Raw genomic sequence first — 21,565 nt, forward strand, 5'->3', positions numbered from 1 at the left:
TCCGGCATTGACCTAAACGGCCCGAGGGACCAAACTCAACCATTTGTCAAAAAACTGGGACCAATCCTCACATTTATGTCGGCGATGGACTAAAACTATATTTATGGCAAAACATAGAGACCAAAAACTTAATTAAGCGAAAAATAAAACCCATCCTACATTGATGAAGCCAGTCCCTTGTACTTTAAGAAATCCGAAAAAGTCTCCAAAAAACCAGCAGAAAACGAAATTATTCAGACAATTTTTTAACCAGTAGACATCATATGCAACTCTAGAACAAACTAGACTAAGACCCGCGCGTTGCGCGGGCGGATACAATTATTTCAATATTAAAATTGGTTCATTTTTACTTGTAGATGTCCTTGATAAAAGACATAAGTTGAGTTACCTTTCATTTTCAACCGGCACTTGTGTTTGGTTGACCTGAATCTATAGATAACTAATGGAAATTATGGATGGTTCCCTCTACTTTTACATGTCCATTGAAGTAAGGATCAACCAGTGTCATGAGACACCAAAGCATTTATGATTCTCAAGCAAGAATTCAAATGAGAAAGACATCTATATATCCTGTTTATGATCCACGGGCCCTTTTATTGTTTTTTTTTTTGTTGTCAAATGGCCCTTTTATTGTTCAAATGAGAAAGATAAGTTCAAGAAATAGACTATAGTACAACTAAAATTCATTTAAGAGCAAATGAAAGCAGTAGAGTACATGTAACAAAATTCTTCGACAGTGGGCCTGTTTTTTTGGATCAAAAGCCGGAAACATTTCCAATAGTTGCAGTGTTAAAGGGCTCTCTCCATTAGAACTTTTTTGTTGCAAAAAGCACAAATTGCAAAAGAAATGCATTAAAAATAAAGTAGTAATAAACTCATTTCATTGTCAAACAAATTAAACTAACTGTGTAGCCTTCATCCATCAATAATAGAACTTCACTTCAAACACCATTAAAACTATCTCCTTAAAAAATAATCCAAATGCAAATAGTGTTAAAAGGTTCTGTAAAACTATTTAGTTATGCTAAATTTAGAACTAATTTGCAAACAAATTATACATACTCAATTCCTCCACTATGAGCAAGAATTATCTTCTATTACAGTTTACAGGGAATATCATCAACAGAGGAAGATATTACAGTTCAATATGAGACTGCTAGAGACAATTGATCATTGATTAAGAAAATTTATATAAGGGAAAAACTCCTTGACAATGTGAAAAAGGATTTTGATGTCCCTAACCAACTCTGCAAGACCAGTCTCTCAATCAAAGCAAAGACCATCACTTCCTTCTTTGGTGCACCAAATTAAAAATCTTTCGGCTGCAAATAATGACAGAACATATAAAAGAGAAGTTCCGCAAACTTAAAAAACAGAACAAAAGAAATGACATGGTACAACAATTCAATCAATATCTAATACAAAAACCGGATCCATGTTAAGTCAATCAATATTTAAAACACCGACACCATATTATTAGTGAGATGCATCATTCCATAAAAAATGAGATGCACCAAAAGAACTTTTGTCCTTAGATGCTTTTGGTTGAGAATAACACAAGCTACACATTACAAAATGGAGAGAGTCAACAACAAAGTGAGCACTCTTACACAGACTAATATATCACTCCACCCATTCAAAGGGTCCACGGTAAGTCAATTTTTTGACACAAACATAGTAGATCATATAAAATATACACATCCCATTATCACTCACTACTATTAACTACTAACACATAAATTCCTTTATATTGTTGCACGAAAGAGCATGTACAAAAGAGCAGCACAAATGGTAGAGATTGTCTCTGCTTTCCTATCACTGAGGAGGCTGCCCTGGAAACACCTTGGTTTACACGTGGGTTTAGAAGAAGTTACTAAGAAGGGATGCCTTCATAGTTCATATTAAATGATCTGAGCACATACCATATGCCTAAGCAAAATACAAAACCAGCTATGATAGAAATAAGGACTAATAATTATCTAACATATGGTCCAGTAAAAAGAAGATTGGGAAATGAATGAAGTGACAACTAAGAAAAGATGCTTACATGGCGAAAATATTGTGAAGAATAGGGTTAAGGTGGCAACTCTACAAGTTGAGCTTCAGAATTAATAGATATAAGTCCCATTTGGAAGAGCTTATTTGAGCTTATCTGATAGCATAAGCTCTTATGTCAGTGTTTTGAGCTTATTTTCATAAGCTAATCAGGATAGCTTATGGAAAAGAGCTTATGCTTATATATAGCTTATTTTCAATTTACTTTAATAAATTTTTTAAAATAGCTTTTGAATAAGCGCTTATGTCATAAACGCTCAATTAAGCTGTTTTCCAAAACGGGACCATACTAATATATAGTGACAGAATAACATATCTTAAGCTATTTTTCAAATAAAGGGATAACAAAAGAAGATAAGTGAAAATAGAACAGGTAAGCCACAACTCTCTAGCCTCTCCTCCTCCGCCCACAGGTATGTGCAAAACACTGTGGGGGCGGGTGTCTAAAGCGTGTGCTTGAGAAAAATCAGAAGTTATATGACCACATTAATATATTTTTACCAAAGAAACACCATTATGAAATATATACCAAAGTCCTTAACAACTGGCATACTAAATTTCAAATTGCAATAACATTGAGGGTAGTTTTTTTCCAATTTAGTTACACAATTGAGAGAAGTTTTTTTTTCCCAATTTAGTTATGGACTGAAACAAAACAGTTATCACTTGGAAGGATTCCATGACCATAGAATGATAGCATAAAAAGCTCACCAAAACTCCTTGAGGAACAGTTGAATGCTGAGATATAGTAAAACAAATCCTTTGACATTCAGAATTTAAGAATCACCTATTGAGCCTCCTTCACTATATCCTGCATACTGAAAAGAAATTAATATGATGATAGGGATAGATTGATAGAATAACAAATGGCAAGCTATTTTCCAAATAAAGGAATCATGGTTTTCAATTCAGATCTTAACTGCAATTGAAATTTGGTGCCTGCAAACTAAAGATGGCACAAATTTCTCGAGTTCCAGTAGGCATCAAATTGGGATAATCATGCAGATCAAACTTGCTATTTAATGGTAGAAGGTCGAGGAACGGAATTGATTACCTACCTGATCAGAGAGAGATAGAGGTGATGACTGGCTCGATTTCCATGGCGCCTCAAAAACATACTCTTGTTGTAACTTCTGAAGCTTCTCCTACTCTTACTCCTCTATTTTGATCTATCTGAGTATAAACCTTTATGCATTGAAATTGAACACTGAACATGTTAGGGACAATAATTAGAATAAGATTAAAAATAATGGAATTTTGAAAAGGGTTTATTATACATGAATTCACCTTCTCAACATATTGCTCTGTGATGACCAAACCCACAATTTCCGCATTCTCCAAAGTCTAAAATGTAAATAAGGTGGTTGATTAGGGTTAGGGAATAGGAACTTGAGAGAAGAAAATGATCCCTAAAATCGAATGGAAGGGAACCTCGGAATTTCTGGAGCCAAATTGGAGGCTTGTTAATGTGAAATGGTGGTGGATCCCGTTAGAGATGGGGAGGTCAGATAGAATGTGAAAGATGAAAGATGCATTACTGAGAAAATAGAGAAGGTGAACCTGTTTGGTTTCCACAGAGAAGAGAACGTTTAGTGGTTTAGAATGCCGATGCTCTTCTATTTGCTACATGTTGAATCCTTGAGAAGAATTGAAAGTGACACGTATGTAAAATTGCTGAGCTGGACAGTGTTGTTGGAAGTATAAATGATGATGTGGCAGCGCTATATTGCGCGCTTCACAATTCCTATATAATTATAGATTATAGATTATAGATTGAAAGCTGACAAAGGAATTGAAACTAAGCCTCTGTGTCTTTGCCAGATAGCTTCCAATACAATGCTGCAAAAGTCTCCAAGAAAAACTGTCCAGAGAATGATAAAGATAAAATTTACAAGAAATGAATAAAAACTGGTACAATTTACAAAGGTAAATTAAGTTGCAAACTTTACAGGAAAATCACAACTTTCAGACACATGATTAACCATGGGAATTCATTTTCCAATATATACATGCACATTCATTGACATGGTAAAGAGACGTATTATCCTATAAAAGAAACTTCTTCTGATGGTTGATTAAACAACATGTTAACTTTGTATGTTGATGGGAAACAATACCTCTACCTTCATAATCTTTGGACTGGGCGGGACATAAAGAAGATTATGTCCCGCCCAAAATGAACAATAAACCATTGAAGATAGCCATGGCGGGAAGTGCGACACAACGAGCTTCATTGCCCTCCCTTAGATGATGGACCCACAAGCCAGCTGGAAGATTCCTTTGGATTTGTCTTATATGTACAGGGATTTGGGCCCTGATTGTCAGGCCCAAATATAGGAAAGGTCCATATCATGACCACCCCCTCTATAAAAGGGGAGGTCATCCACTTGTACGAAACCAATTTTTCAGCATTAATGAGAATATTCCTTTTATGGTAGTTTTGCTATTTTAGTGCTCTGCTAGGGTTTACTTTTTGTCTTTCTCCTACGTAAGCTTGCCCTAGTACAGAACAATCTTGGATCCATCAACTCGATACCTCCTCCGCTTCCCAACAATCTCCGCAGGCAATAATACATCCTCCAGCATTGCTTCATGAACAGTAGAACCCTTCTTTGGTGGCCTCAATATCCTCCCGGTGGCAATGAAAATTACATCCTAGAAGTTAAATATGATTTAAACTGCACAGTAATGAAATGAAGCTACTCAAAAGTAAAGATTAATAAAGATGAGATTACTCAACAAGAATTCTTAATGAGGGCTTAATACTTCGTACAAGCTAATAGGGATAAGTCACACTGAAATTTCTCAAGACAGAAGAATAACAGATATTATCATGCCAACATGCAATGCAATAAATAAATTACACTCTAAACTCAATTTCATGCAATCATTTATTGTGATTTGTGGATATAACTCTACTACCAGGAGGTCATACCAAAACACTTCCTCATGGTCTATAGTGTGTTTAATTTCCATTAGCAATGGTTAAAATCACTTAAAAGTTATAACATAAGTCATGCCTCACAAAGGATTGCAGAAAAAAGTACTTTCCAGTGAATGTAACAGAAATTCAACCACACAAGCAAGATAAAAGATTGCTTAAATTATAGAATACATCCTCTCGGGAAATAACTACATCAAAATGGCCAATGCAAGGGGCAGGAACACAAATATCATCAAATGTATTCAAACTAAGAAAAAACAATGTCAATGAAAGAAAAATTACCTTCGGATGTACATGATAGAAATAAATTAGAATGAACTTACCTTTCCACTAAACTTCTTCTCAAGCATCCTCACAAGCCTAACATGGATCTTCCGGAAAGCTTTCCTCAATCTGTAAGGAACATGGATAACAACAGCTTTGCAGTTCCCGGAAACGTCAATTTATCTGCAGATCAGTAAAAAACACAAGTCAAAATAGAGAGAAAACTCATGATCCTTCCTACGCACACAGAAGCATGTAATACTCATCCTTACACTGCTGAATTTATGCATAGATCTTGAAATCTCTTTTAAGCTCCTGATAGGTATACTCCAAATGAAACAATGTCTGTATCAGCAACTGCATCCACAGCAACATTCAAAACAACACCTGCCCAACTGACTCTTCAAACTCAGTAGCCTCAGCATCCTTATCCTTGTGGATTTTCTTCCTTGCATACATCCTCACAAACTGCTAACAAAGAACAGAAGTTGTGAGTGGATAACAAGAGGCAATATTTTCCCACTTATCAAGTGGGTGCCTCCAATTGATAAGAAACATCTTAAGGAAGAAAGCTTAAGAGTATTTCTTCTGATACTTTAAAATTCGTTCCACTTTCATAATTCAAAATGAATTAAATATGAGCTGGCTCTGTAATGACTGATGCTCAACTTGAAATGCAGACAAGACAAGCTTGGTAATCAGGACAGACCAGAGTTGTGGCGTGTCCATCAAATCCAAATGAATTTGAAATGCCTGCAATAAAAATAAACACCTATTAAAGTTAATACATAAATAAAAACACAAAGTAAAAAGGAAAGTCACCTGGTTTGGAATTACAGCATACCCAAAACCAAGATCAATAACAAATAACATCTTATCATTAGTTGTTCCAGGTTGACAAAGCAAAAACATTTCTGGGTTTAACTGCATATGGTTGTGGTTCACAGCTAAAACTTATGACATCATGTTTCACCTTAGACACTGCCTCTTCTCACAACGTTCTTCAAAGTCATCTTTTTCTTTGGAATAAAGAGGGCATATACCGCACTCTTTCACCTCAGGATATAATTTAAAACTCTGCTGATTCTTGCCCTCGAAGTCAAAAGTGAAGTTGTCAGCATGAAAGGTCCCTCTGTCGATGCTTGCAGAGACCATTAAGTAATGTTTCCATAGGAATGTGTGCTCGACATGTCCCATTCTATAACAACAAAAACTGAAATAGTCGTTTAACTTATTATTGTTGGGAATGATGTATATTTGGCCATCAGACTCAAATGTTAATCTGCATCTAAAATCACGAATACTATCTTTTGTATAGTTTTTCTTTTCAAACCGCAAAACGACACACATAGAAAAACCAATGAGCCTATCATCATTGCACCAATCTAGAGAATCTTTACCCACAGTAATTGAATTTCCCTCGCAACGATAGGGGAACCAATTAGGAACTGCACTCCCTGGAAAGCAAAAGAACTCAAACCTATACGCATCCTCACCGATCATTCTTCTAATCGATGGGCACTTTAATGCCAATAACTGATTCAGAAATGGTGGAAGCTGTGGGATACAATCAAGCTGTCTGCATTCACTTACATTAAGTGATTTCAAACTTGTAAGATGAGCAATACTCTCTGGAAGGCTCACGATTCTGGTGTCACTTACATCAAGAGATTCCAAGCATAAAAGATGAGCCAAATTCTCTGGAAGGTACACGATTCCGGTACCTCGCAATGACAGTTCCCTTAATGATGACAAGCGGCCTATGTCATTTGGGATTTCTGTTAATTTACGACAGGCTGAACAGTCAAGCACAGAGAGAAGGCTTAGATTACCAATACTGTTTGGAAGTGACTCCAGACCACAGCACCAGTTCAGACACAAGGTTTGAAGACCCACCAAACAGTCCAATGATGAAGGCAGTTCTTTAACTACTGTCCATGATAAGTCAATGTGAGCAAAACTTTCTGCAGGATTCAAGATCTCTGGGAAGTTCTTTAGCTTTGAGCAACCAAACAAATTAAGTTTTGTCAACTTCAATTTGTAAATGCTGCGTGGAAAAGTTTCAAGTGATTCACAATAGGCAAGGTCTAACTTACAGAGTTTGGTGAGTCTTCCAATCGAGGAGGGAATAATTTCAAGCCTTCGGCAACTACGCAAGCTCAGCTCTTCAAGCCCCACCAAACGGTGTAAGGATGAAGGTAGTTCTTGTATTGCTGTTTCGTCTAAGACAAGCACGGCTAAATTTTCTAGTGTCTCCTCGATTTCAGGGATTTTGTTCAAATTAGAGCAGCCACTTAGATAAAGTCTTCTTAGCAATTTCAACTTACAAAGGTCAATTGGAAGGCTTGTAAATAACTTACATTTACCGAGATCTAACCAACAAAGCTCCTGGGAAAGCTGTGAAGGCAAATTTTCTCTCAAATCTTCAATCTCTATACAAGATTTTTCACCCAGATCTCTTCCATTCATGTCTTGATAGCCAGAGGTGCCTTCTAGGTAAGTCCAGCGAAATTTCACATCATCGTAAATTTGGGAACAACCACGTGATTGAACCACCTCAGTTCTATTGATTGAAAACGTTTCCAGTTTACAACAATTGTAGAGCCCCACTAATCCAGAAGTTCTTGATAGAGCATTACTAGAAAGATCTAAACTCGTAAGCTCAAGACAACCATTTAAATATAATAATTTGAGCTTGCAGAGGAAACTCGAGGAGTAAACTTGAATCAAACTTTCACAACCACTAAGAATAATTTCTTCAATATTTGGGAACTTAGAAAGGTCTGGTATTCGAATCAAGTTCAAAGAAGCACGAAGATCGAGCCTTTTCAAATTCGGTAATTCCTGATGTAAAAAGTAAATGATTAGGTGACAAAAAAATTATGTAAACATAATGAACAAGAGTACTATATTATTATACAAAACATGAAAAACTAACTCATAGCATTCAATTCTACACTAATCAGATTGAAAATCAAAGACTGATGATAACTAAAATAGAAAGGAGCACAACGTAAAGCTTGAAGGACCTGATCATCCTCCCAAAGTTGTTCAAGATCGCTATATTGCATCAAAAGTTCAACAAGATTTTTTGGACAAAAGTCCAACGGCAAAGATCTTTGAGGAAATTCATCCCAATCAAGAAGTTTTAAACTATTCGAAAGACTTTCAACACATGCAGGAAGGATCACATTTGTTTGACGTCTTCCCGGAAAATAGTTATGGAAACAAAGCATTCTCAGATTAGGCATGCTTTTGAAACTTTTTGGATGAACTTCAAGTTTTTTTATCCTCCACATGGCGAGGAATATACATTGGACTGCATCCGTCCCCTGAAGGTAAATACAAGGAACTAAAGATAAATAAACATGAAAGGATGTGTCTGAGAAGTTAATCCATGAGACTGTGAGTCATCAAGTAAATATACCTGGTTGTTTCTTAAAACATCATAAATTTCTTCATGGTCCCATAGACGACTGCGTTTTCCAGGATGATTGACACATTCTTGACGAACAATTTGTTTTCCCATTTCCACTATTAGATCATGCACCACGATGCGATCTCTTAAAGTAGATATAAGGCTCTTATCTTTCAGAACATGCATTCCAATGTCAGCAGAGAAACCACAACCATTTAGCATATCCACTACATCATTCACAAAATCGCCTACATATAAGCAAGCTATGTCAAGAAATATGTCCTTCTGTTCACCATCCAGCCCATCATAGCTTAATTTCAACACATTGAAAATCTCAATCTCAGGAAGCTTTTCCAGCTTTTGCAGCTCACTTTCCCATGCTTTCCTTGTTCTACCATAAAGCAGTGAGCCTAAAACTTTGAGAGCTAATGGAACCCCTTTAGCATATTCCAATACCTTTTCTACTAAGTCAGCATAACCTTCCATGGGGCAGATTTGTTTAAAGGCATATAAACTGAAGAGCTGCAGAGAATCTTGGGGATTCATCTCCTTGACTTCATGTATATCATCAGCTTCAGCATTCCTAAGCACCTGCATGTCTCTGCTAGTCACAATGATTCTACTTCCCTGGCCGAAGTTTCCATGCCCTCCAATTAACTCTTGAATTTGACTCGAAGTTTTCACCCCATCAAGAATAAGGAGAACCTTTGCCCGTTTGACCCTTTCAATAGCAAAATGCAATCCATTTGACGAGATATCTTCCTCTAGAAGTTCTGATAAATATTTTTTATGTAGACAGTCAATTCCATCTTTTTCTATTTCTTGCTGAGCATTTACAACACAACTCCTGGAACTGAATTGGGTCGCCAGTTTGTGATGTAGTGTCCGAGCCAGTGTAGTTTTACCTATTCCTCCCATGCCCCAAATTCCTATGATCCGAACAGCTTCTGGCTCAAGCTGCAACAAGGACTGGATTTGTGCAATGTGCTTGTCAATTCCAACCATTCTATGATCGTCACTTGAAAAAGAACGATCCAATTTTCTTAAAATATCTTCCACAATACCATCAACAAGCATGGATTCTGGTCTGGAACATATAAAAGGAACAAAATAAAAGCATTAGTCTGCCATTCTACGTTTGCTTTGATTATATGAACCAAAAGCATATAAATTTGTTGCTTTTGATTTGTAAAAATATAAGTTCATCTTAATTATTACCATACTCTGTAGATGATAATTAATGAAATAAGTTAATACCATATTTATCTAGAATGGTCACTGATAAGTGGTGTTTTTGATGTTTGGGTTTGTATTCTAATTAAAGTTCAAAAAGATTTAACTATAGATGAAAAGCGGTTTTACCTAGTGGTGTTTGAATCCCAGCCAGAGATTGCAGCTGCTTCGGTTAGAGCATCCTTCCACGTCTGTATTACTTCGTCCCGAAATCGCTTTTCATGCTTAACAAATGCATCTTTATAACACCCTTCCTGATGCCTAACATTTGATGGATCCACCTTGTAGAAAACCGGTATCACATTCCTTCCATATCTCTTCTTGCATTTCAGAATCTTGTCGAGTTCATCCAAACACCACGAGGAAGAAGCGTAGTGTTGGGAGAAAATGATGATGTAAATCATTGATTCTTCCATAGCTTTGCACAGTTCAGGTGAGATTGCATCGCCTTTGTCTAGCCTGTAATCTATAAATGTTTGGATCCTTTTCCTACAAAGACCATCATAAAGATGACTAGTGAAGTTGTCACGTGTGTCTTCTCCTCTAAAGCTCAAGAACACATCATACTTTGGAGGAGTCATAACAATAGCAGCAGCAGAAGATGAAGATGAAGAACTCCCCAACATTGGAATCAAAATTTCTTTCCTTCAGCTGGTTGGTAATCTGTAAGTTGTTGCACTTGGCTTTAGTATATATATTATATAATTGTATCATGCCATAAAACTCTGATAGATCATATAGTATTATATAATTTGAAAACTTCCATGTGCCATCTAATACTGACCAGTCAACTATAAACTTTTCACATTACACAAGATTCCCTTTGTTTTTGTTGCTCTAAGAAGTTGCTAAAAAATTCATTAAAACGAAAGTTAAAAATATAAATTGTAATTACACTGTAGGAGTGATGTTATATTGTAGAAAATCACACTGTAGAATCATAATGCAGTGACAGTAACGATTACACAAAGTGGAAAAGAACAGAACAAACCAAAATCTAAGAGTAAGAGGTGATATATAAAAAGTCATTATCACAGTTTCATCATAAAGTGGACTCAGCAAATAATAATTGCTAATTGCTAATTACTATATAGACCCAAATCTAAAATGCCATTATTGATAGAATTAAAGTGAGGAAAACCTGTGAGCCGCAAACGAACTTGAAAGGGTAGAGGAAGACGCGAAGAGGGGAGCTGTGAGGAAGAGTGAAGCCAGGGAGAGGGTAGCTGCAGAAAATACAAGTAGTTGCTAGAACTTGGCAGTGGAATAGAGCAAATATGGAAAGGGTTTGGCTATCTTTTTTCGAGTGGTGTACAAATCTGGTGATGTGTGTGCCCTCTGTGTAATCCGGTTTTATTTGGTTTTGGAGTTGGCGAATAATTATATCTTGACATGGTGTAGACAGGTGGGGAAGAAGAGGGATAGAAAAAAAGGAAAGATAAAATAAGGGTTATATATGGAAGAGTAGAATATTTTTTGCTAGATTATTGTTAAAGGTCTTATATTTAGGAACTAGAAAATTTTAAAACTAGGTCTTATCATTAGGAACGGAGGGAGTAGTTTTTTCTGGTTACTTCTTTTTTCTTCCCATTATATTTGGGTTTAACGCCTTTTATATTAAGTGTAAATACAATATTTAACTTAAAATAAGGATGTTAATATAACATCAAAAACAACAAAAATGCAGTTGGGGGCACCACTGTTGACATCATTTAAATATGTTTTTGTGGCCGTTTTTAAACGCCACATGATGATGTCATTATAAAAGGTGTGTGTTTATATATAATTATAATCACTCAAATAATCACTCAAAACAAAGGGTTTCCCAATAGCAATATGCCAATTACGGATCTTTCCGAGGAAAAGTGATATTAAAATTACCATTTTGCTCCATTTTCTTCAACAATTGATGTTTTTCCTTGTGGTTAGGCAAATGCCCAACGAAAATGCAGTTGGGGGCATCATTTTTTTTGCTCGAACACGGATTAGTGGTTAAATAATTCATTTCTTAAACAAGCGGTTGAGAATTCATGTCTTAAACAAGTAGTTAAAAGTTCGATTACAACTCTTATGAATGAAAAAACATTTTACTCAACCCTTTATAATTTAGTACGTCGATTACAAAAAAAAATATTTAGATGCTTAATTCCCGTGACCAATCCCTAAAACCAGAAGGTTTTGAAGCAAATTTGACAGTTGGTGGCGTGTCAATTACTAGAAAATCCAGGTTTTTTTGCGGATTCTGAGATGAAAAAATAATTTCAATTTTTAGAGTAGTGTATTGGTAAAGATAATTATATATATGTAATTGTAATGTAAAGGTCGAAAGTATATGGTTGATTAAATTAAGGATGTTTTGAACAAATAGTCGATTACGAGTGTTCTAAAATGTTTTTATTTATTTAAAAAGTGTTAACATTTTTTATTTAATAAATATTTACTTTCAACAAGAAATGCATTTTATTCTCCCTTTATTAATATTCAAAATCCCCTCTAAACTTATTTTGAAGCAAAAGCAAGAATCTTTTCTCAGAATTAGTTTGTTTTTGTTGTTGTTAAAAATGTATGAAATTAAAACTCAAAGGTTTGTCAAACGACACTTACAACATGCGAGAAAACTCCCTAAGAGTGCTATTCGCAATGCACAAATACATAAGAAAATTAAGAGCAAGCATGCACACTCAACTGAAACAAACAGCTAAAACATGATGTAAAAACCCTAGAGCCCAACAAAAGCCCATAAAATCCAAAAGAACAGAGAGCCAATTAACTTCTGAGGAGATAAAAAAACATTTTTAACCAGTGCTCCCTCTTTACAACGAAACGGCTTAACCGAAGTTGTAGTGCAGCGGCGAAAAGCGAAGCCAGTATGCTTCAGCGGCACAAATATGGGTCAACTCTACAACTCTGAGAACAAGGAAAAGAGGAGAACTTTTGTAGATTCCATACATGCAGCAGCAGGAGCTGCAGAACTGGGATGCCAAGAACACCAAAGCATCTAGATCGAGCTTGTAGATCACTAAAGCATTATCAGAGAACCTGGATTTGAGAAGAACAGTGCCAGATCTGGAGCTTTGACGCTCCGGTGGTAGATGACGGCGGAAAAGACCAGAGGAGGCGAGGGTGGCAACGAGGGCGACATGAATGGTCGTGGAGGAGAGGGTGGCAGCGGTTTGAGGAAGATGGTGATGGCCAAGGAGAAAAACCAAAACAAACCCACTTATTTGGGTAAAGGATCCACCTAATGTGGAAGAGAACCCACCTGATGTGGAAAGAAACCTACCTAAAGTAGGAAAAGAACTCCCTAGAGGAGAAGAAGAAGTCCCCCAAAGGGAGAGGAACCCCCAAGGGGGAGAAGCACCACTCAGCAAACAAACCCTAGCAGACGTTTAAAACAGAGAAACCTAACAACAAATACATAAATGCACAAATACATAAGAAAATATATTTTTTTTTCCTTGTCGAGCCCAGTGAGTTTCTTCACCCAAAAAGAAACCAGTTCACTTGGATTAGTTTTGTGAATAGAATTAATTTTGATAAAGTTGATTAGGATTCCTTTCAAAACAAAAGATTAGGATTAAATCAAGCTAAAAGTGAGGTGATATTTAGATAATATTTATGAACAAAAATTGTATGGTCATTTTGTGAATTCTAGTGGTAAATAAATTAGGCTTAAATAAGCTTTAGGTCCCTGAAATTTTAAAGGGAATTAAATTAAGTCCCTGTAATTATTTTACATGAAATGTTGCTCCTGGAAATTATTTGTAATCAAATTGGGTCCCTACGTGTGTTTTAGTCTTATGTGGCTCGAATTTTGCCCAATCATCATTTCCATGTGGTTTTTATTTTTATTTTTAATGCTTAGGTGAAAAATTTAATTCATATTTGTATTAAACGTGTGTAATTTGTTGTTCCTATTTTCTTAGTTGTCTACATTTTAACTAAGATGTTTTATCTACCAAGATGTGCGACCAAATGTTGGAGCATCTGGTGCAACATTTGTCCCTGCATAGCTGCTGTGTGTTGCACGTGCTTTCTAGAAGTTTTGGATTGATTGACGTGATCAACAAGTTAGGGTTGTTGAAGAAGCTTCTGCATGTTTATCTGAAAATAAATCAAGTGTAACCAAATCTGTTGAAGAAGATTTGATTTGGTTTAAAGTGTAGAATATTATATCTTTTTGTGTTCAAATTTTATTTGATAAGATTTGCTACTGGTTTAAAAGATTTCTTCCAGATTCAGTATGAGGTGATTGTTTTTATTATGTGAACAAATCTTCTGAAGAAAGATTTGTTGTTGCTTTTTTTTGTGGAGAAAATATGTTTGACATCAAATCTTTGAAAACAAGATTTGTTCCATTTTTAGTTTATGGACTCAGATTGTTTCAAGCCCATTGAAGATCAAAGCCTGCAGAAGAACAACTATTTAAGGACGCTAAACCTTAGTTGATGGGTGTGCGTTGGGCACCAAATTATGATGTTGTTAGGGTTTTGTTTTTGTGATTCCTTGTTGTTATTTTGTACACCACTCTACTACCAGCATTGATCATTATAACGCTTAGAGTTGGTTTGTTTAGTTGAGTTGTAATCTCTTCAAACCTGTATTGTTTTTGTGGGCCTCATACTTAGGGGGAAGGACTAAGTATAAATCACTAGGTAGTATTAGGTGGGAAGGCTTTGAACATGATGATCGTTCATCTAAGACTGGGTGTACCAATATTACTAATAGTGGATTTACTTTCTCAAGTGAAAATCCTCCAGATGTAGAGGATGTTGCACCGAAGTGGGTTACCAATTCTATGTGTTAATCTTTACAATCTTGTTGTAGTTATTACTGAACTGAACTTTATATGTGTCATATGTTGTACGCGTTGTCCTGAACATTGTGTTCGACATCCTTCTTGAGCGTGAACCAAAATTTCATAATTAATAAATAATACTAAATTATTAATTAAATTATTCTCTTATTATATATTTAAATTATTAATTAAATCTCATAAATCCTAATTAAAACACACCATTAATGTAAGGGTTATATATGGAAGAGTAGAATATTTTTTGCTAGATTATTGTTAAAGGTCTTATATTTAGGAACTAGAAAATTTTAAAACTAGGTCTTATAATTAGGAATGGAGGGAGTAGTTTTTTCTGGTTACTTCTTTTTTCTTCCCATTATATTTGGGTTTAACGCCTTTTATATTAAGTGTAAATACAATATTTAACTTAAACTAAGGATGTTAATATAACATCAAAAACAACAAAAATGCAGTTGGGGGCACCACTTTTTGTTGACATCATTTAAATATGTTTTTGTGGCCGTTTTTAAACGCCACATGATGATGTCATTATAAAAGGTGTGTGTTTATATATAATTATAATCACTCAAATAATCACTCAAAACAAAGGGTTTCCCAATAGCAATATGCCAATTACGGATCTTCCCGAGGAAAAGTGATATTAAAATTACCATTTTGCTCCATTTTCTTCAACAATTGATGTTTTTCCTTGTGGTTAGGCAAATGCCCAACGAAAATGCAGTTGGGGGCATCATTTTTTTTGCTCGAACACGGATTAGTGGTTAAATAATTCATTTCTTAAACAAGCGGTTGAGAATTCATGTCTTAAACAAGTAGTTAAAAGTTCGATTACAACTCTTATGAATGAAAAAACATTTTACTCAACTCTTTATATTTAGTACGTCGATTACAAAAAAAAATATTTAGATGCTTAATTCCCATAAATCCTAATTAAACTAATTTAAAATCAATTAGACATTGCATCTTCATATTCATCAAACTTCCATAAATACACTTCTTCATCAAATTTCTCCATCATCTACACTTGTTGGCATACCCAGAACCTCAACTCCAACTTCTTTCTTCACTTTCTTCATCAAGATCAACCTCTTTTATCATCTTTCAGAAAAAACCCTCAACCAAGAAAAACCCCAATCACTTTCACATAAGAAAGAAATTCATGTGGAAATGCTGATTGGGAAAAATTCGAGCCACATAAGATTGAAGCACACGTAGGGACCCAATTTGATTAAAAAAATTATTTCCAAGGACAACATTTCATGCAAAAAAATTTCAGGGACTTAATTTGATTCTCTTTACAATTTTAAGGACCTAAAGCTTATTTAAGCCAATCAATTATTACAATTGATTATTAGTGTGTTAGAATTGGCCGTCGACACACAATACAAAGCACAGTAACTAAAGATGAAAAATATGACACTTCAGTCATAAACGTTTAATATTTTTGAGTAGGCTAGACTATTTACTTAAAGTTTAACATATCCCAGCCTATTTCCACCATGAACGGTAGGTAATCTCTGAAGTTATATTTTGTAGCTTCTTCCTAAAAGTGATTATAAAATTTTCAACCACATTACCAAACATGTTATATATGTTACGGTGGTGGATATTTAAGACTTGTGCATTCATTTCATAATTGATTTTGGAGTTAAAATCTAGAGAGAAACAATCCAACTAAACACCCCAAAACTAATAGTGGAGAATCAGTTTTAACACTTACAAATGTGAAATCAAGCATACCCTAAGTGGAGCTTGTGATCGACCCTTAAGCACAAGTTGAAGGCTCAATCTAGTCATTCTAGTGTATGCAAACACATCAAGCATGTGGAAAAGGGGTTATTTTGGGCTTTTTGTATTGCTGTATCAGCCTGTTGGGCTTTTATTAATGGACCCTTGGACCAAAAAGAAGGTTGAAGGCTCATGAAGCCCAATCCTAATTTTGTGAGCATGTTGAATCCGAGTCAAGATTGGCAGCTCGTACGACAGAAGAAGAAACTTCCCAGAAAGTGGCGCATTTATATGTTCATTTCACTTGGACCTGCTGCTGCTAGTTGCTGCATCTTAGGTACATTCACTACTGACAGAGATGTTCCTCAGCTTACTTTTTTATATTACTTTTCATCTTCATAAAAAATCAAGTTGTTTCTAAATTATAATTAGCCACTTTACTAGACAGGTTGAAATATCATGTATACTTTATGCCCAAGTAATACCTACCTCAACAGAACCAAATATTCAAATATCAAAAGATGGCATAAGACCATTCATTTGACAAAGTACCATCAGATATTTTAAAATAATCTCTTTTTAAGGCAACTTGCCAGAAAATTATTATACATGCAATTTTTTTATGTATAACTCTTGTACTTATTAAGAAAAATGTTGAGTACACACCTAATGAGTGTATACACCCAAAATCATAAATATGTAGAAATGAGAAAAATATAAATGTATATATAATGTAATATGATAATAGAAAAAAATATAGCGATGAAGCTTAAACTATCTTATGACCTTATGTAAATTACTCAAACTCTTGATCACTATTCAGTTTCAATTAATGGCTTAGCTAACCACAAATTGTGATTTGACAAAAAAAAATATTTTGTATTAATTAGACTATATAAAATCTGAGTAACTAGTATTACAATATTATATTATATGCTGAAGTTGATATTTGAGGCTGTGAATAAGAAAAAAGAAGTAGAAGTCTTTGTCTTACAATTTGGCCAAATTGGAAAGAAAATGACAAGAATTTGACTTATGGAATTAAAAAAGATTGCAACTTAATCCCAATCAATGGACAATCTCACCTTACCATAACCACTGGCCCTATCTTTTTCGAAGTAAACATCCTGGTAGTTTCTACATTAGCTCCAACTCTGTGTTTGAATTTTTTTTACAGAAGGAAAATTAATAATAAAACAAAAAAAAAAACTAACTAGCTAACATCTAAATACAAGGATTTTCAGAATAAAATAAAATAAATACAAGGATGTATTAGCAAAGGAAGAAGACCTCCTCTAAACTTGGATTGAGGTGCCGCATCTCTCTGCCTCACGAGCTAAATAGTCCGCTATATTATTCCTTTCTCGTTGCACATGAGTGAACTGAATACTCTGAAATCTCAACGATCAACAACATCACGAGCCCAATACAAACTAACATCTTCATTTGTTTGTAACACAGTAACCACTTGTAGACAGTCAGATGAGCACAATACACATGTAATGTTGAGATCCAAAGCATGTTGAAGCCCCATGTCCACTACTGTCATTTATGCTCGAAACAACACCGCCAGGTCCAGCTCTACGAGCAATAACAGATACCCAATCACCCGCAGCATCCCAAAGAACCGCCGCGCACCCCATTCAATTTAGCAGCGGATTCCTGCTCCCATCAGTAGCAATTCGCACAACAGCATCTGAAATCATTAGACCCAAATTCGTGCTAGAGCTTAATAGCTAAGGCTGTACGCCCTCTGCCATAAATTCACGTCCTTGAGAACACTTCGAAGGACCTGATTGAGTGTTCAATGGTGCTCACCGAAGGCTCTGTGGTTTCTCCATCGCCACGTCCATCATAGCACTACAATGCCCAGAACGTTGTTTTTATTTCTTAACAGGACATGAAACCAATGAACAAAATGTAAGATCAAGTTTTGATCTAGTAGTACAACTCTATGTTTTGATGATTACACGTTAACTATTGTGTATGAACAATTATGGTACTTTAACGTTGTTTTCTGAGTGTTTCTAATGACAGGCTATGACTCTGGTCTTATTTCACATAATTCAGAAGCACTATGCTCAAAGAGTAACCTCCGCAACGCTTTCGCACTTACTATGTTCAATCTGAACAGTAGATTAAGCTTTAGAAGATCTGAAGATAGTAAAGCTCTGATATGGATTCAGTTCACTAGAAGCTCTGAAGGATCAGAAGCTCTGAAGGTCCAGAAGCTGAGTAGTGAAGATTCTGAAGTCCAAGAGTAAGCTGGCTCTGAAGACCAAGTACTTCTCCTCTGAGTTCAGAAGCAGAAGGTACAAAGGTCAGAGGATCCAAGCTTTCCTCTAACTCTGATCACCAAGTTTCACAAGTTCCAACATGAAGCGTCGCTCTGATCAGAAGTCAACTAGGATAAAGGTCATGTCACTATCCAAAGTACAAAAGCAAGTGTACCATTCTTGACGACCTTACCTAACTTATTCAGCCACAACAGAACCTGGAAAACCCAGATCTGCCCTCCAACGGTAGCATTCCATGCAAACTTCCAAACCTTAATCCTTGGAGTATATAAAGAGGCTGAAGATGAAAGATGCTTTTTGAGAAGAAACTTTGTTCAAGCTCACGCGATATTCAAATATTTCTCTTAAGCAATCTTTCTTCATATTGTACTAATTGTGTTTACCATTAGCTTTCTGAGAAGCATTTCTTTGTAAACCCAATCTTTCAAACAGTTGTTTGTTTTTCCTTAAGGAGACCAAGGTTGGTCGGATCCTTGAGAAGACTAAGAGAGTGAATCTTAGTGATAGCTAAGTCAGTGTATTGTTAGTCACTTTGCAGGTTGCAAGTGCAGTTGTAACAAACTCTGATTAGTGGATTGCCTTCATTCTAAGAAGGAAGAAATCACCTTAACGGGTGGACTGGATTAGCTTGAGGGATTTATCAAGTGAACCAGGATAAAATCATTGTGTGCTTTCCTCAACTCTTATCTTAACACTTTTATCTTTGGTGTTCGAAGAGATTTGTTAAAATCTCAAGTGAGAAAGGTTTTAGATTGAAAACGCTATTCAAACCCCCCTTTTCTATCGTTTTTCATACCTTCACAAAAGCCATGTGATTCGCAAGGGGAGGCAAGATAGATCCAAGCTAGGATCAAACAGTGCAAGAATATGGGCATCCTCGAAAAATGCGGTCCATATCTTCCTGATCTGCATCGCATCTTTGGCAAGCCGCATTTAGCGCCAGATGACACCGATGACGCTTCTCATTAGTGGGTAGCTCTCCTTTCCCGATAAGCTATAGGAAGAATCAGATTATTTCAAGGACTTTTGCCTTCCAATTTAACCTCCAAGGTTCGTCGTTCTCCTCTACAGGAGACACCAAACTGTGGTACATGGAATTAGGCGTATAATGCCCATCTGGTGCGTGAATCCAACATAAATATCTGGCTTTGACTCCACCATTCTCTTCCAGTCAATGAGCATCATTTCGCTTCCAAGTTGGTTGTGAGCCCAGCTTGCTCTCGCTGATCCCATATGGTTGGAAATGCGCTCCATTGTCTCCGGGATTGCCCACATTCCAAGGAGCTTTGGCTCCGTTCAGGTTGCATTTTCTTCCCGAATTTCTTTGTTTCAAATCTTTGGAACTGGATTGGGGATATGATTAATCATTCTGAAGCTGTGTGGATTGGCGATGAGGTTTGGCCCATGGAGTATGTTCAACGTCAAATTGTGAGCACTAATCATAGCTCGGGCTGGTGGGTTCGAAATGATGTGATTCAACGTGCGGTTTCGAGTTTTGTTCCTCCTCCAACTGGCTGGATAAAATTGCACGTGGATGGTAGGTTCCATCGCCAGTCTTCTTTGATGAGCTGTGGTGGCCTGCTCAGGGATCACAATGGTGTCTGGGTTGAAGGGTTTGCTAGTTTCGAAGGCATTGGTGAGGTGTTCCTTCCTGAACTCATTGCTGTTATAAGGGGTTTAACCTTGGCTTGAAAAAAGGGGGCCTGTAAGCTTATCTGCATATCATATTGTCCGGATGTTCTCACTAGTAACATCTCTCTAAACTTGTACTCTTCTGCAATTTACTTGGCTGAGGCAAAGAGTTTACTGCACCAGGATTGAGAAATGTCTAATCATGAACCTAGGGAGATGAATAAACTTGCTGATGCTCTAGCAAAGTTGGGGTTTAGACTGAGAGTAGATTTCTCTTCTTGGGTCGTTCCCCCTCCTGAGATTGCTCCTCTTGTGGGGTGTGGCTAGCTTTTCTTCTTCTTCTTCTTGAGTTCTTTGTTGTTTTGTTTAAAAAATATTATTGAAAATTCCATATAAAATTAAAAAACATCTAATCATTTTGATTTATTTAAAGTTTAAATTTATTTATATTATCTAATTTCATTTAAACATATTTAGAAATAGAATAGAACTAAAACATCAATGCCTAATTTTTATAATAGTAAATATTTTGAATTAAATAAAGTATTTAAGGTGAATTTGCACAAAATATATTTTTCAGAAAGATAAGTTATATTGATTTATGTTCATGCAGGGAACAAAGAGACTGTGTCAATCGGTAATGGATTGCTCTAGTCAAGTTTAGTAATGTATTCAATGTGTCCTGTCAAATTGTAGATATATACATATGTTTACATAGGGTATGGATTAGGGTTTTCACGTTCAATATACCCTTCACTAGTTGTTTGACTGGAGGACCTCCTTAATCTAAGTTGAGGGACATGAATTGATTATTTCCTTCTTTTGGAACCATTATGCCATTGCAAAAATTCGAGGAGAATTATTGATAGTGTCATTAAGATTGATCGACCGATCGAGCCAAAATCAAGGATAGTACAAAACCCAAAGCCTTCAACAATTTTAATTGTGTGAAGTCTTAATGCATTGTACGGTTGGGTGAAGTGACTTGACACAACATAATCATTGCAACTTGAGAGATCTCAAGTGGTGAAGTATCTCGATGCGAGTCTTTGAATTGTGACGGGCCAATTGATCCTTTTCTCCCAACACTCGAAGTGTATATGCCTAGCTATTACAAGAATGAGACACCTCTTGTGAGCTTGTGACAACCTTTAATTACAATAATGAAATGAGGAAAA

The 21,565-nt window shown here is 35.9% G+C and overlaps 1 protein-coding gene across 29 annotated transcripts; it reads right to left on the reverse strand.

Annotated features, from left to right (window-relative positions):
- Positions 1-935: 935 nt before the first annotated feature.
- Positions 936-11,323, reverse strand: LOC130714030 (disease resistance protein RPV1-like). 29 transcript variants are annotated; one of them, XM_057564059.1, is made up of 12 exons: positions 11,056-11,322; positions 10,044-10,577; positions 8,691-9,768; positions 8,293-8,595; positions 7,624-8,107; positions 5,973-6,016; positions 5,536-5,731; positions 5,323-5,446; positions 3,343-3,799; positions 3,114-3,240; positions 2,767-2,873; positions 936-1,322 (listed from the first exon to the last, which is right to left on the reverse strand). In XM_057564059.1, the coding sequence occupies exons 2-7, from the start codon at positions 10,538-10,540 to the stop codon at positions 5,639-5,641; spliced, it is 2,499 nt and encodes an 832-aa protein (XP_057420042.1). In that variant the 5' UTR covers positions 10,541-10,577; positions 11,056-11,322; the 3' UTR covers positions 936-1,322; positions 2,767-2,873; positions 3,114-3,240; positions 3,343-3,799; positions 5,323-5,446; positions 5,536-5,638. The 29 variants fall into 29 exon arrangements, with proteins under 29 accessions (XP_057420042.1, XP_057420035.1, XP_057420024.1 ...); XM_057564052.1 differs by having other exon boundaries at positions 3,343-3,916; XM_057564041.1 differs by having other exon boundaries at positions 3,343-4,710.
- Positions 11,324-21,565: the final 10,242 nt, after the last annotated feature.

The sequence above is a fragment of the Lotus japonicus genome, chromosome 1 (genome assembly GCF_012489685.1).
Source record: "Lotus japonicus ecotype B-129 chromosome 1, LjGifu_v1.2".
In the NCBI taxonomy this organism is placed as follows: Eukaryota; Viridiplantae; Streptophyta; class Magnoliopsida; order Fabales; family Fabaceae; genus Lotus; species Lotus japonicus.